This window comes from Lagenorhynchus albirostris, chromosome 3 (assembly GCF_949774975.1).
Source record: "Lagenorhynchus albirostris chromosome 3, mLagAlb1.1, whole genome shotgun sequence".
NCBI lineage: Eukaryota > Metazoa > Chordata > Mammalia > Artiodactyla > Delphinidae > Lagenorhynchus > Lagenorhynchus albirostris.
Window position 1 is genome coordinate 43871912 of NC_083097.1, and position 13997 is coordinate 43885908.

A 13997-nucleotide genomic window follows, 5' to 3' on the forward strand; every position below is an offset into this window, starting at 1 on the left:
GTTATTCCATCTTTAGCCATTGGGAGCTCTTTCAAGTTGGCTCCTTTCCTCATTTTCTTTTTAAAATAACTTTTTATTCTGAAATTAATTCAGACTTTTAAAAATTACAGAAATAGTTGAGAGTTCCTTTCTACCTTATCTATTTATTTATCCAGTTTTTTATTTGTATCAGTATCAACTCATGGATTCTTATTTTATTTATGGGTTATAATCTGTTCCTATCATTATTTTATTTCTCAAATTGTCTCAGATTAGGCCATTGTCTCTGATGCTTTTTAAATGTAGTTAAACTGACCTTCAGTTTTTTTCCCCCAGAAAACGTTGAGAGCCATGCTAGTATATACTCCTTGCCATAGTTTGGCAGAAAGAATCAAACTGCAGAGACTTCTCCGGCCAGTTGTAGACACCATCCTAGTCAAGTGTGCAGACGTCAATAGGTAAGGCCCTATAAATGAACTGCTTCAAACCGCCTTGTCCTAAAAGCCTAGCACAGAGCCTCAAACCTAGTGAGTATTTGATACATACTTACTAAATGAGGCTTTGAATACTGTTTTATAATGTGAGATTTGAAATTAACATGTAACATTTAAAGCTCTTAAGGACTAGGAAGAACTAATGGCAAGTAAAAACCAGGCTAACAAACTGCGTGGACCTCCACATTATTGTATGGTGATTGATTCTCTTTTATTTTAAAGTAATATTCTTAAAACTGAAGTCCAGTTGATAAGAACAGCAGGTGATATATGAGATATTATCTCATTTTAGAGAATGAGTTACACAGGATAGGAACCAATAAAATCATTATACATGCTTTGCATTATCAGGACCAAAAAAACAAAAACCCCATTCCATTATTTTCTTTGTGATGGAATTTTACTCTGTGATAGTTTTGTCAGATAACAACAACAACAATTCCATATATCCCTGCAATATCCTTAAAAATCAGCAAGGAACGAGAACAGCCCTCACTGGAGGTAGAGAAATGAGGGTATGGTGATAGGGAAAATGAGCACAAGCTATGCTTTTATTAGACCACTGGTTCTCTCTCTCTCTTTTATTTTTTCCCTTTCCATAAAGTGGGAGGAAAAGACTACTTGTCATATAATGAGCATAGCCACAGTAAACACTTTTTTGGCAGTTCTCATCTCTTCGTGTCCCAGCAGATCTCAGGTGGTAAGAAGCACTGACTCTCCCTTGGTTTGCCTCTGCCATTACCTCCTTTTGGAGCTCTTCTAGTCCAATTTTGTCTTCCTCCCTAAGTCACATGAGGTAGTCTGTAGAGGATCTCAGAAATTAAGCACTTAACTTTGACTTGTTTCTCATCTCATAAAGTCTGTCTTTTGTCTCCATTGTTTCTCTACACAAGCCTACAGATTGTAAGTATTAGAGGTTTTCTTGTTGCTTAGAGAGAATACTATAAATATCTGAAAAAAATTAACAAGTAATTTGAAAAATGCATAGAAAAATCATTTCATTTCTTAATATTATAATAGGGTTTTTTCCCCTAAGAATTTCAATGTTTTTATGGCATTTGTTTTGTTGTCCACTTTCTGAAATTCTAAAGTTAGGTTGTTTACTTGGTCACTTGAATGACTGAACATCATAAGAAATATGGTAAAGAGATTTTATGATATTTAGAAGTCATTCTGGCTATATAAAGAGAATATAAAGGTTTTGGATGGGAAGACTTTGTTTTTAATTCAAGAGAACTTAATGAAAATTCAGAAATCAAAATGTCTGAGTCTTTTCTTTCTTATTTTAACAAGATATGATAATGAAAATAAGCCTTTTATCTGGTTTCATATTTAATACTTGCTGTTTATAAGAGCCAGTAGTGAAGATTCTGTGCTTAACACAGAAGATAAGGTAAAATTTATGGAATTAGACCTAATAATAAATATTATTACTTATAGTGACATCATTAATGCAGTTTTAGTGGTTGAGAAGCAAACACTCCTAAAAACATTTTTTCCCACCTTTTCACAAGGCATTACATTACTACTCTCCTTTTAATATGTATTTTATCCAAGATTAAAATCTGATGTTGCTTCCTTTCATTTTTAGTCGCACAAGTCAGCTGTCTATATCAACGCTATTGGAATTGTGCAAAGGCCAAGCAGGAGAGTTGGCCGTTGGCAGAGAAATACTTAAAGCTGGTAATAACTTTTTACTTAAAATTAATATAATATGTTTTATCATTTTCCTTAGACGGTCTAATCTCATAATCTCTAATAGGGCAGTTACAGGATTTTGAAATAATTTTGTAAATTGACTCAGCTAACATTAGAAATAGGAATTAATCTAAAAGGGAGATTCTTGAAATTAATATAATTCAAGTATTTTTGTTAACCTTAAACCATTTGATCATGTTTTGTTTTAGATTTTAATATCACTGTTTTTCATTTATTTTTACTTTCCTTTCTGTAGGATCCATTGGTATTGGTGGTGTTGATTATGTCTTAAATTGTATTCTTGGAAACCAAACTGAATCAAACAACTGGCAAGAACTCCTGGGCCGCCTTTGTCTCATAGATAGACTGCTGTTGGAATTTCCTGCTGAATTTTACCCTCATACTGTCAGTACTGATGTTTCACAAGCTGAGCCTGTTGAAGTCAGGTAATTTTTCTTCTGAAAATACATTTCTTTCCTCCTTTTACCTACCCCATCCCACCGCCCCCCGCCACACCCATCCAAGAAGGACACATTTTAGATGAATGAAAGACTCAAATTACAGCACACATGTAGGTGACTGATGCCTTAATATTTGATTGGCGAACACCTGAAGTCTAGGCTATTTAATTAAAAATTTTTAGATCCTTTATATTGATTTTTTTAATATAAAAGTTGTGAATTAGTACCATTTTATTTGTATGTATTTTGCAGTAATTTTAATTTGTTTCATAATTGAATGTGTTTTTTCTTTCAGGTATAAGAAGCTGCTGTCCCTCTTAACCTTTGCTTTGCAGTCCATTGATAATTCCCACTCAATGGTTGGTAAACTCTCCAGAAGGATATATTTGAGTTCTGCAAGAATGGTTACTGCAGTACCCCATGTATTTTCAAAACTGTTAGAAATGCTGAATGTTTCCAGTTCTACTCATTTTACCAGGATGCGTCGTCGTTTGATGGCTATTGCAGATGAGGTGGAAATTGCTGAGGCCATCCAGCTGGGCATAGAAGACACTTTGGATGGTCGACATGACAGCTTTTTGAAGGCATCAGTCCCTAACAGCTGTCCAGAAGCCACAGAGAACAGTTCCTTTGAGCGCACAGACCATTTAGAGAAAACTGGAAAAGGATTGTGTGCTACAAAATTGAGTGCCAGTTCAGAGGACATTTCTGACCGACTGGCCAGCATTTCAGTAGGACTTCCTAGTTCAACAACAATGGAGCAGCCAAAGCCAATGGTTCAAACAAAAGGCAGACCCCACAGTCAGTGTTTGAACTCCTCTCCTTTATCTCATCATTCCCAACTAATGTTCCCAGCCTTGTCAAGCCCTTCTTCATCTGCCCCATCTGTACCACCTGGCACCGTAACAGATGTCTCTAAGCACAGACCTCAGGGGTTTGTTCCCTGCAAAATACCTTCTGCATCTCCTCAAACACAGCGCAAGTTTTCTCTACAGTTCCAGAGAAACTGTTCTGAAAACAAAGACTCAGATAAACTTTCCCCAATCTTTACTCAGTCAAGACCCCTGCCCTCCAGTAATATACACAGGCCAAAGCCATCTCGACCTACCCCAAGTAATACAAGTAAACAGGGAGATGCCTTAAAAAATAGCATGACACTTGATTTGAACGGTAGTTCCAAACGTGATGACGGCTTTGGCAGCAGCAGCAATAGCAGTAATGCTGTTATACCTAGTGACGAGACAGTGTTCACCCCAGTAGAGGAGAAATGCAGATTAGATGTCAATACAGAGCTCAACTCCAGTATTGAGGACCTTCTTGAAGCATCTATGCCTTCAAGTGACACAACAGTAACTTTTAAGTCAGAAGTTGCTGTGCTGTCTCCTGAAAAGGATGAAAATGATGATACCTACAAAGATGATATGAATCATAATCAGAAGTGCAAAGAAAAAATGGAAGCTGAAGAAGAAGAAGCTTTAGCGATTGCCATGGCAATGTCAGCATCTCAGGATGCCCTCCCCCTAGTTCCTCAACTACAGGTTGAAAATGGAGATGACATCATCATCATTCAACAAGATGTAAGTATAGTCTTTAAGAGGTTAGAGAGTTTCCTCGGGCCGTGCTAAAATAAAACTAATTCAGAAATACAGCTTTTAACATGAGTTAACTGTTAGAAGCAGAGTTTTCACATAGAATTAATTATACAACAATTTTTGTATCATTATTTGAACAGAAATACTCATTGCCTATTTCAGAGGCCCTTCTGGTTGATTCTACAGTGGTGATCACTTATGCGTTTGACATTGGTCACCAACACTGTCCACTCAGAGGTCAAGTTTATAGGTGATTTGGGGAAGCCAGACTGAACAAGAGTAATATTTTGCCAGGCTGATTTCACAGAGTCTTACTCTTTTAACTTAACAGTAAAAGGATTGCTCTCATTTAATATGCAGACACCAGAGACTCTACCAGGACATACCAAAGCAAAACAACCTTATAGAGAAGACACTGAATGGCTGAAAGGTCAGCAGATAGGCCTTGGAGCATTTTCTTCTTGTTATCAGGCTCAAGATGTGGGAACTGGAACTTTAATGGCTGTTAAACAGGTAAATATCTAGTGAGCTTATAAATGATTACAATTATAAAAGTGAAAAATGAGCAAATAAAGGATATATCCCCATATGTATATATTTTAGTTTTTAAAGTTTTCAGAAACCTAAATTTCTTTTTTTAAAGTATTTATTCTATTTATTTATTATTAATTTTTTTGCTGCGTTGGTTCTTAGTTGCGGCATGCGGGATCTTCATTGCGGCACGTGGGCCTCTCTCTAGTTGTGGCTTGCAGGTTTTCTGTCTCTAGTTGTGGCACGCAGCCTCTCTCATTGAGGCATGCGGGCTCAGTAGTTGTGGCGTGAGGGCTTAGTTCCCTGACCACGGATCAAACCCACGTCCCCTGCATTGGAAGGCAGATTCCTTACGACTGGACCACCAGGGAAGTCCTGAGAAACCTAAATTTTAAAGTAGATGTTGCCACAGCACCAAAGGTATCATGAGTTCTATTTGAAAGTTGAAGCGTGATTATTGTCATGGTTCATCAAGATGAAACATCAGGATGGGCCCTATAAAGGTTGCAGTTTTTGTTTGCACTTTTTAATATTTATTAGAGGTATGGTTTTATACTCCCTTCAGCAAAGTTACTGGTGCAATGTCATCTTGGGATTTCTGTGGTTTACTTTTTATAATGAGCATGCTTATCAAGATATGACAATAGTTGGGAACTCCCTTGTGGTCCAGTGGTTAGGACTCGGCGCTCTCACTGCTGGGGCCCGGGTTCAGTCCCTGGTCGGGGAACTAAGATCCCACAAGCCTCATGGCGAGGCCATAGTAAAGTTTTCATGTTTAAGTCATGTTGGTTCTTATGATTGGGCTTTTCTCATTTTTTTAGTCTGCCTTCAGACAGTTTGGAAAGATTGGTTATGTCTCAGTCTTCCTTTATCTCCTGATATTTTACTGCTGCTTGTTAGATTCTTATTATTTTAAAAGAGTTTGATTTGGTTTTTTTATAAAGTATCTACATTGCATCCATGAGCATAAATGCCTTCTACTATTGATATATAAGTTAATTTGGGTTTGTCCATTTTAGATTAGATTGTTAGTGAAAATTATAAATAGAAACTCATCAGAATTCAAAACTTTGTAAACATGTTTACTGAAATAGGTGACGTATGTCAGAAATACATCTTCTGAGCAAGAAGAAGTAGTAGAAGCATTAAGGGAGGAGATAAGAATGATGAGCCATCTGAATCATCCAAACATCATTAGGATGTTGGGAGCCACATGTGAGAAGAGCAATTATAATCTCTTCATTGAATGGATGGCAGGTATGTTCATGTTTTAAATTACAAATAGTGATACATAGATTTAACTTTTGCTTGATATTAAATTTAGGAAAAACCGTTTAATGAACACTTATTTTTATTAAATAGTTCAGATTCCTAAAAGTCAATTGCCTCAACATAGTAGTATGAACTGTAAATAGTTTGTCTTTCATTTAAATATAAATAAAATATTCATTACCTCTAACTTTTAAACTTTTTCAGTGTGTCTTTTAAAATGATTGTGTACCATTGTTTTATAGGAATAATTTTTTTAAACCTGCCATGGTAAGATCCATATTTGTCCAGTTGGCCATCATTAATAGGACAGATTTAGGAAATATTTTAACATAACAATATAAAAATAAAATTAGTTAAGATATAGCTTTAAAAACTAACAGGTAAACTAGCACTGAAGCGTAAAGTTGAACCTTGTCATCTACTTGAACAAATAGAGACTGAGTTTTATTTTGTATTATACCGTATATACAGTAAAATAAATGACTTGGGACGTAATGAATACACAAGCACTTGGTTTCTTATTTTTTTGTGTTTGAAGAGTGTATTTCTATTTACAAATCAGTTCTTTAGTACATTCTCTGATGTTGGTTGTTACCTGGGTTGATGGTTGTATATAGGTTGACTATTATAAACAATTTTAGATGAGGCTTATTGAGTTTGTGACTTGTCCTAGGTCAGAGCTGGTAAACAGTAGGATATGAAGCCTAACTCTGGGTCTTCTGGCTCCTCCCATTCTTTTTACCTTCTGTTAAATAACATGTTACCACTGTTTACTTACATCATTAAGAAAGAGATTTTGTATATCTTGGTCAAAAAGAGAGGTGAATTGTACATAAGAGGAATAGTTCCATCCAAAATTGTTAACTTTTAAAGCTTTCTGAAATCTTGACCTTCCAGAAAACCAGTTAATGAGGGTTCCATGAAAATGTCTCCTAATTGATAGGTTTTAAGATTACTGGAATGTGTTAGTTTTTAAACCAGTTTCACTTCTGAAGCAGATGATAAATTTAATATTTCAAATGTGAACTCATGCAGTGCAAGCTTATGTAACCAAAGTGTAATGAACAATTTTAATTTTGGCTTAAGTTTATGACAAATTATTATTATTACATGTTTAGGGGGATCTGTGGCTCATTTGCTCAGTAAATATGGAGCCTTCAAGGAATCAGTAGTTATTAACTATACTGAACAATTACTTCGTGGCCTTTCATATCTCCATGAAAACCAGATCATTCACAGAGATGTCAAAGGTAGGAATTCTTTTAATTATTATCTTCTTATTATCAATAAGCAGAAAACAAATGTAATTTTAAAACTTAGACCTTTGTTGATAGTTTCTAACTTGAAATCAACTATGGGATTGTTTCTCCTGAGTAACTCAGATCACTAGAATTATCAGAAGTGAAAGGAACTTTTCAGGGTAATATATTCTGCCTTCCTTAGGCTGAGACTTTTTCCACAGTCTTACTGCTAATTGATGCCAAACCAAGTACCGAATCCAGGTCTCTGATTCCCCTGTCTTGGTCTCATGATGTACTTACTGCCTCCCCAAAGGTTCCTATTCCTGGCTTTATTTAAAATAACTGGGATACTGTAAACTCCTTTTAAGAAAAATCCTCTCTAATCTTTTGCAGTTTGGTTTATTTTAAAGAGCAACTTTGGGGAATTCCCTGGTAGTCTAGGTTAGGACTCCGTGCTTTCACTGCTGGGGTGCAGGTTCGATCCCTGGTCAGGGAACTAAGATCCTGCAAGCTGCGTGGCCAAAAAAAGAGAGCAACTTTGGTTTTCTGACATGAATGCCTTTAGGATTTGATATAACACATTCAAGTAATTTTATAGCATTAATTTTTTTAAGCTATAATTATGAAATTACAGTATAAAGTCTGAATTGGGCTAGGTCAGTATGTTTCAACAGAGCTTTGTCTCAAAGTGTAAACTACACTAAAATTGGAACTTTGAGTAAAGATTTTGCTAAGAATCATTATATTAAAGGTTTAACACTTACTATTTAAAAGTTTTACGAAATCTCTGCTTTTGTTCCTTATGCCTTGATGCTTTGTCTGATTTTCCCTCTGAGGCTTTGGATTGTTTTTACACTGCAGAGACCTATGTGCCTTTACTAATGAAGTGAATTGAGAGGAAGAGTAGATTTCTCTGACACACAATCTACTTTCTTTCTTTTGTCATTATCCTATTTCATTAGTAGTATTTTACTGAGTTTTTAATCTGTTCTTTTGTTTTTAACATATAAGGTCATTTGCTGTTTTTGTTGACAGGTGCCAATTTGCTAATTGACAGCACAGGTCAGAGACTGAGAATTGCTGATTTTGGAGCTGCAGCCAGGTTGGCATCAAAAGGAACTGGTGCAGGAGAGTTTCAGGGACAATTATTGGGGACAATTGCATTTATGGCACCTGAGGTGAGAAGCAGCTTTGAGTGTGATGAAAAAAAATATTTTGGAGTTCTGTGTGACAGCATTACACCAAATAATTTTGCAGTGTTATCCACTGTGTGACTACTAATTAGAAGTCCACGGCCCTAAAACTAAGGTCTTAATGATATCCTTGATTTCAGACCCTTCATCCCTGCCTTTCCATAGCCTTTAAGCAAATCTATTAAAACCTGTTTCTAACAAAGAATTATTCGGTAATTTATAGTAGTTGTTTTCTAGTAAACCCAAGGTGCATAATTGCTATTCTGAACTCGGCCTCTTCTGTTATGTTCAGAACTCTTCACGTTCATATGTAGTGATAATTGGTTGTCCTCTTGCTCTGTAGTTTACTACGCGTACTGAGGCAGCTTTGAAATTCTATGATATGCCTCTCCTTCAGAACCTCACAATTCTCCAAAATATTTTTGTCCCACATAGGAGATTGAGCGTGTTAATGAAATAAATGAGACATCAGGTAGTCTGTGGAATTGTTCTTTGTACATTGTTTTGCTCTGAAGTAAAAAAACCAGAATCCATAACTACAGAATGGCTTTCTCTTTTTCTAATGAGTCATATTTCCAAATTAACTCTGCTTTATTTTAGGTCCTAAGAGGTCAGCAGTATGGTAGGAGCTGTGATGTATGGAGTGTTGGCTGTGCTATTATAGAAATGGCTTGTGCTAAACCACCTTGGAATGCAGAAAAACACTCCAATCATCTTGCTTTGATATTTAAGGTAATCATGAGATAAAAATTACTTTTTTCTGCTAAAATTGGCAGAAGGCAAATTTTCATGGGTTCTCCTTCCCTATCAATCTAATGTGAAGGCATATCTTCTTTGAAATAAATGTATGTGTATATATCTCCAGGAATGGATATGGTGTGGTGATTGTTGGCAGCATGAACAGTCAGTTCTCATTATTCACGGTAATCATGCTCTATCAAGTCACTGAGAACACTGAATTAGCAAATACTGAATCATTGCTCCTGGGTGAAATATGTACATATATATACACACACACACACACACACACACACACACACACACACACACGCACACCAAACTTTTAAATTAAAATACTTGAAGCTCTTTATGTATTGTACTGTCACAAATTTTTTAATCTGTTATTTCCTGTATTTAAAAAATTCACACCTAAGTCAGAGGCCAAGGCTGTTCTACCTTTCTGACAACTTCCAAATCCATTCTCTCCACTTCCACCAGAGAATAATGTAATGTTTGAGATTTTTAGCATTTGAGTTGCACATGTGCTCATTTAAAAGCTTGGGCTTTGTAGTTATACAGACCTGGGCCCAAACCCTGGTTCCATCCTTTAACAGCCATGTGACTTATTCTGTCTACTGTCCGTTTTCTTGTTTATAAAATGGGTGTAATAATAGCACCTCCTTGATGAATTATTTATATTACATCATATTATGAGGATAAACAGAACTACCTCTGGGCCTGAGAGTAAAGCACTTAAAACACACAGTCTGTGCAGAGTGGGTAGTATTAGTCCTCCGAGCTGAGCCCCAGCGCCTCTCCCCTGCCGTAATCTCCTCCAGGTCTCCCCATGCTTATATAGCTTCCTCAGTCACCTGAAAATAAAAAATCAGTGCAGTTGTGTTTCTGATATACTAAATTGACTGACCAGGTTTAGTCTTACTTACTCTGAATAGCTCTCTGTGCTGAAAAAAACAGAAAATGTGCAATGAAGGAAAGAGGACAAACCATTTTGGAGAGTATGAGGAAAGCAGAATTGATTTGAGTGACTATTTCACCTGCCTCATTGTGATGCACTTCGCCTTGTTCATTTGAGACAATAAAGAGAACTGTAGCTCCATCTGATCAGCATGTATTTGGTCAAATTCATGAGTTTTTCCATAGACACCTTGTTAGCAAAAAGTCCACCCACTTTTAATTCTTCTATGTATAGGATGCATATATAGAGGTTATGAAATATATGCACGTGTACTTCTGTATCAGAAGCTCCAGTTGTGGAGAACTTTAACCCTAGTGTTTTCTCTTACAGATTGCCAGTGCAACTACTGCTCCATCAATCCCTTCACATTTGTCTCCTGGTTTACGAGATGTGGCTCTTCGCTGTTTAGAACTTCAACCTCAGGACAGACCTCCATCAAGAGAGCTACTGAAGCATCCAGTCTTCCGTACTACATGGTAGCCAATTATACAAATAAACTGTAATGGAGACAGGATGCTCAACAAGAGAAAAAACTTTTGTGGGGAACCACATTGATAATCTGCTGGCCTTCATGCCACTGAACAGCTATGAACAAGATCAGTGGGGAACCCTTACCTAAGTATGTGATTGACAAATCATGATTTGTACCTAAGCTTAGTATGCAAAAGTCCACAATTTGTGCAGAAACTGTAAACTGTGCCTTTCAAAGAACTGGCCCTAGGTAAACAGGAAAGCAATGAAGTTTGCATGATTAATTAACAGAAGCATAATTTTTTGGAGCACTTTTTCAGCAATATTAGCAGCTGAGGGGCTCAGGATCTGTCTTAATGTTTCAGTTATTCTTCCATTTCATATTGTGATCACAAGCAGGGGGTTCTGCAGTTCGTTTTTTTGTTTTTTTTTTTTTTGGTCACTGGCTATAAAAATCAGTATCTGCCTCTTTTAGGTCAGAATATGCTATAAGTAGCAGTAAATATATTTTTAAAAGTTGGTAACTTCTTTATGACCCACAATTGACCTTTATCTTTTTAAATGCCTGGGCAATTGTGGTTCATTGTGCATTTTACTGTTGGCCCATTCATTTCGTTTTTGGAAATTATGGTTCTATATTTTCATTTCACCTTCATTTATGTTTAATATTCAGGGAAAGGTGATCTTTTCAAACCACAAAAAAAAAAAAGAACTAGATGTGAACCAGAGTTTATTAAATATCTTGCTATTGCAAGAGTTTTTTAAAATATAGATGCAATTTTATTTGTTTTTAAAATTGGAATATGATAAAATACTACCTTCATTGAGTCAGTCACTGCTCTTCTTATGCAGGTTAAATATAAATTAAGTGAAAATCAACTGTTCTCTGTGATGCAGCTCACAACCAAGATCAAGATGACCTTGAAATGTATTTGAATTTTTTTAATGTATCGGTTTCTTTTGTAGGAAACTTCACACCATTTAAGTCTTACTCTGTATGTAATTATCCATCATGCATCATCACCACTGATAACAACGTTAACTGCTGTTTTCCTTCTACCATGCATTATCTCTTTATAGTAGGCCTGGCTGATAGATAGATAAAGAAAAATTAACTTACTCAACTACGAATGAGTGTTTCTAAACAATAAATTTGCTTTGAACTTGGAAAATGTGTTCAGAAAGATAAGTGAAACAATTTCATTTACACACTAATTCCTTGGATTTTGCACAGTTATCTAATGGTTTTTGTCTAAACTGAATTCAGATGCATGGAATCCTGAAGGAAAATGGCAGCTCTTTTACCTTTTTTCTGTGAGTCTTTTAAATTAAGTACTGATTAAGTATTTAATACAGCTTTTTGAGATGTTAAGTTTTAACTCTTCAGAAGCCAGTTGAATTGTTGCAGAGTTAAATAAAATTGGTTATTCTCAAAGACTCAGGATAAGCTAAATAAGCTATATAGAGTACATTTTAAATGTACAACACAAATTGGAAGTAAAATAAGTTACAAGATAAGTTTACAGGGATATATTGCATATAATTTTTAAAAGGCAGTTTTTTTATATGAATGTGTTTCTTAGTGAAATTTTACATTCCTTTGGTTGGAAGATTGGCAATATTTGAAGAGTTAAACATAGTACAGAAATGTGAAGTTTGGTAGCTCTAAATGTGTTGTATTTTCTTTCTTTTTTTTTTTTGACTACTTAGAATTTTCACAGTTCTAATAAGATTGTTTCCAAGTCTCTCATGTGCAAGCTTTAAAGGATGCACTCTTGCCATTTTATGTACTGGAAGATCATTGGTCAGATTAATACTGTGTCTGACAGAGATGTAAACTGTATAAACTGAGGAACCTCAGCTAATCAGTATTACTTTGTAGATCACCATGCCCACCACATTTCAAACTCAGACTGCCTCTAGATGTCAGAAATCCATTGTTTGAGTTTGTTTGCAGTTCCCTCAGCTTGCTGGTAATTGTGGTGTTTTGTTTTTTGTTTTGTTTTCAATGCAAATGTGATGTAATATTCTTATTTTCTTTGGATCAAAGCTGGACTGAAAATTGTAATGTGTAATTATTTTTGTGTTCTTAATGTTATTTGGTACTCAAGTTGTAAATAACGTCTACTGCTGTTTATTCCAGTTTCTACTACCTCAGGTGTCCTATAGATTTTTCTTCTACCAAAGTTCACTTTCACAATGAAATTATATTTGCTGTATGACTATGATTCCTAAGACTTCCAGGGCTTAAGGGCTAACTTCTATTAGCACCTTACTGTGTAAGCAAATGTTACAAAAAAAATCTCTGGGTTAAGATAATTTGGCTTAAATGTATCCTTTGTTATTTTAAATATATCAAGATATTTTAATTAAAATTTTTACCCCATTGAACCACTTTTATAGTATTTGTACCTATTTTGGTGTTTTGTCTTTATAGTAAATAAAAGTTTTTGAACAAAGGTTGTTATTTTTATTTATTTTGAAATAATTTCATACTGACAAAAAAGTCCTAAGAACACCACAAAGTGCTCCCATATATACCATTCACCCAAAAGCCCCATTCAGATTTTGCCAGCAGCCCAGTTATATCCTTTATAGCAAAAGGATCCAAACCAAGATCAGCTTTGCTCTTGGCTATGTTTCTTGAGTCCCATTCAATCCAGAACCATTCCTTATGCCTTCCTTGACCCTGACGACCTTAATTTACTGTTTTATAGAAGTCCCTCAATTTGCATTTGGTGATTCCTCATGATTCAATTCAGAGTATGCATTTGTGACAGGAATATCTCAGAGATGATGGTGCAGGCAGTGTTCTTTTCAGTGTCTCCTATCCGGAGGTATACAAGGTCAGTTTGTCCCATTGCTGGTGATACAAACTGTGATCATCTGAGAAGGCTTTGCCACTGTAAAGTTACTCTTTCCCTTTATAATTAATATCTACCTTTATATTAAATATTTTGTGGAGGTGACACTTTGAGGCTACATAAATAGCTTGTTATTCATCCAACTTTAGCTCTCTGCTCTTAACTTCCTTGCCTGAATTATTACCCTGATGGTTGCCAGACACTGGTTTTCTGGTTCCTGCACTCCTTCTGTATTCTGTTAATGGGCATTTTTCTATAAGGAAGACCTTTCTCTTCTTTGTTATTCATATGTATCAAAATGGGTTTGTGGATTCCTATTCAGTGAGATAAAATCCATTACTGTCATCACATATTTCCTCAAATTGTCACATTTAGCCATTGGGAGCCTCTCAGAGCTAGCTTCTCTATGGACTGACAAGCCACCATTATTCTTTGAACACTTCTATACTTTCAGACCCATATCGTGAGTTTGGTTCATCCCTGGGATCAGCCATTTTTCCAAAGA

At 35.7% G+C, this 13997-nt stretch overlaps 1 protein-coding gene and 1 long non-coding RNA gene across 5 annotated transcripts in view; one reads left to right on the top strand and one right to left on the bottom strand.

The window, feature by feature from the left end:
- Positions 1-13087, top strand: part of MAP3K1 (mitogen-activated protein kinase kinase kinase 1) — an 81781-nt gene extending 68694 nt beyond the window's left edge. The window contains exons 11-20 of one of the 2 annotated variants that reach the window (XM_060142968.1): positions 316-437; positions 2065-2156; positions 2428-2617; positions 2928-4209; positions 4585-4737; positions 5850-6012; positions 7146-7277; positions 8304-8446; positions 9062-9193; positions 10488-13087. In XM_060142968.1, coding sequence (XP_059998951.1) covers positions 316-437; positions 2065-2156; positions 2428-2617; positions 2928-4209; positions 4585-4737; positions 5850-6012; positions 7146-7277; positions 8304-8446; positions 9062-9193; positions 10488-10637 — 2559 coding nt within the window. In that variant the 3' untranslated portion in view covers positions 10638-13087. The remainder of the gene's footprint in view (positions 1-315; positions 438-2064; positions 2157-2427; positions 2618-2927; positions 4210-4584; positions 4738-5849; positions 6013-7145; positions 7278-8303; positions 8447-9061; positions 9194-10487) is intronic. The other variant, XM_060142969.1, reaches the window with a different exon arrangement.
- LOC132516831 (uncharacterized) overlaps positions 1-13997 on the bottom strand; it is a 72433-nt gene that overhangs the window by 40454 nt on the left and 17982 nt on the right. Inside the window, exon 3 of one of the 3 annotated variants that reach the window (XR_009539483.1) lies at positions 9564-10053. The exons of the other annotated variants lie outside the window; for them this stretch is intronic. This is a non-coding gene — a long non-coding RNA (uncharacterized LOC132516831). Of the gene's footprint in view, positions 1-9563; positions 10054-13997 lie in introns of those variants that run through there. 3 annotated transcript variants of the gene reach the window in all.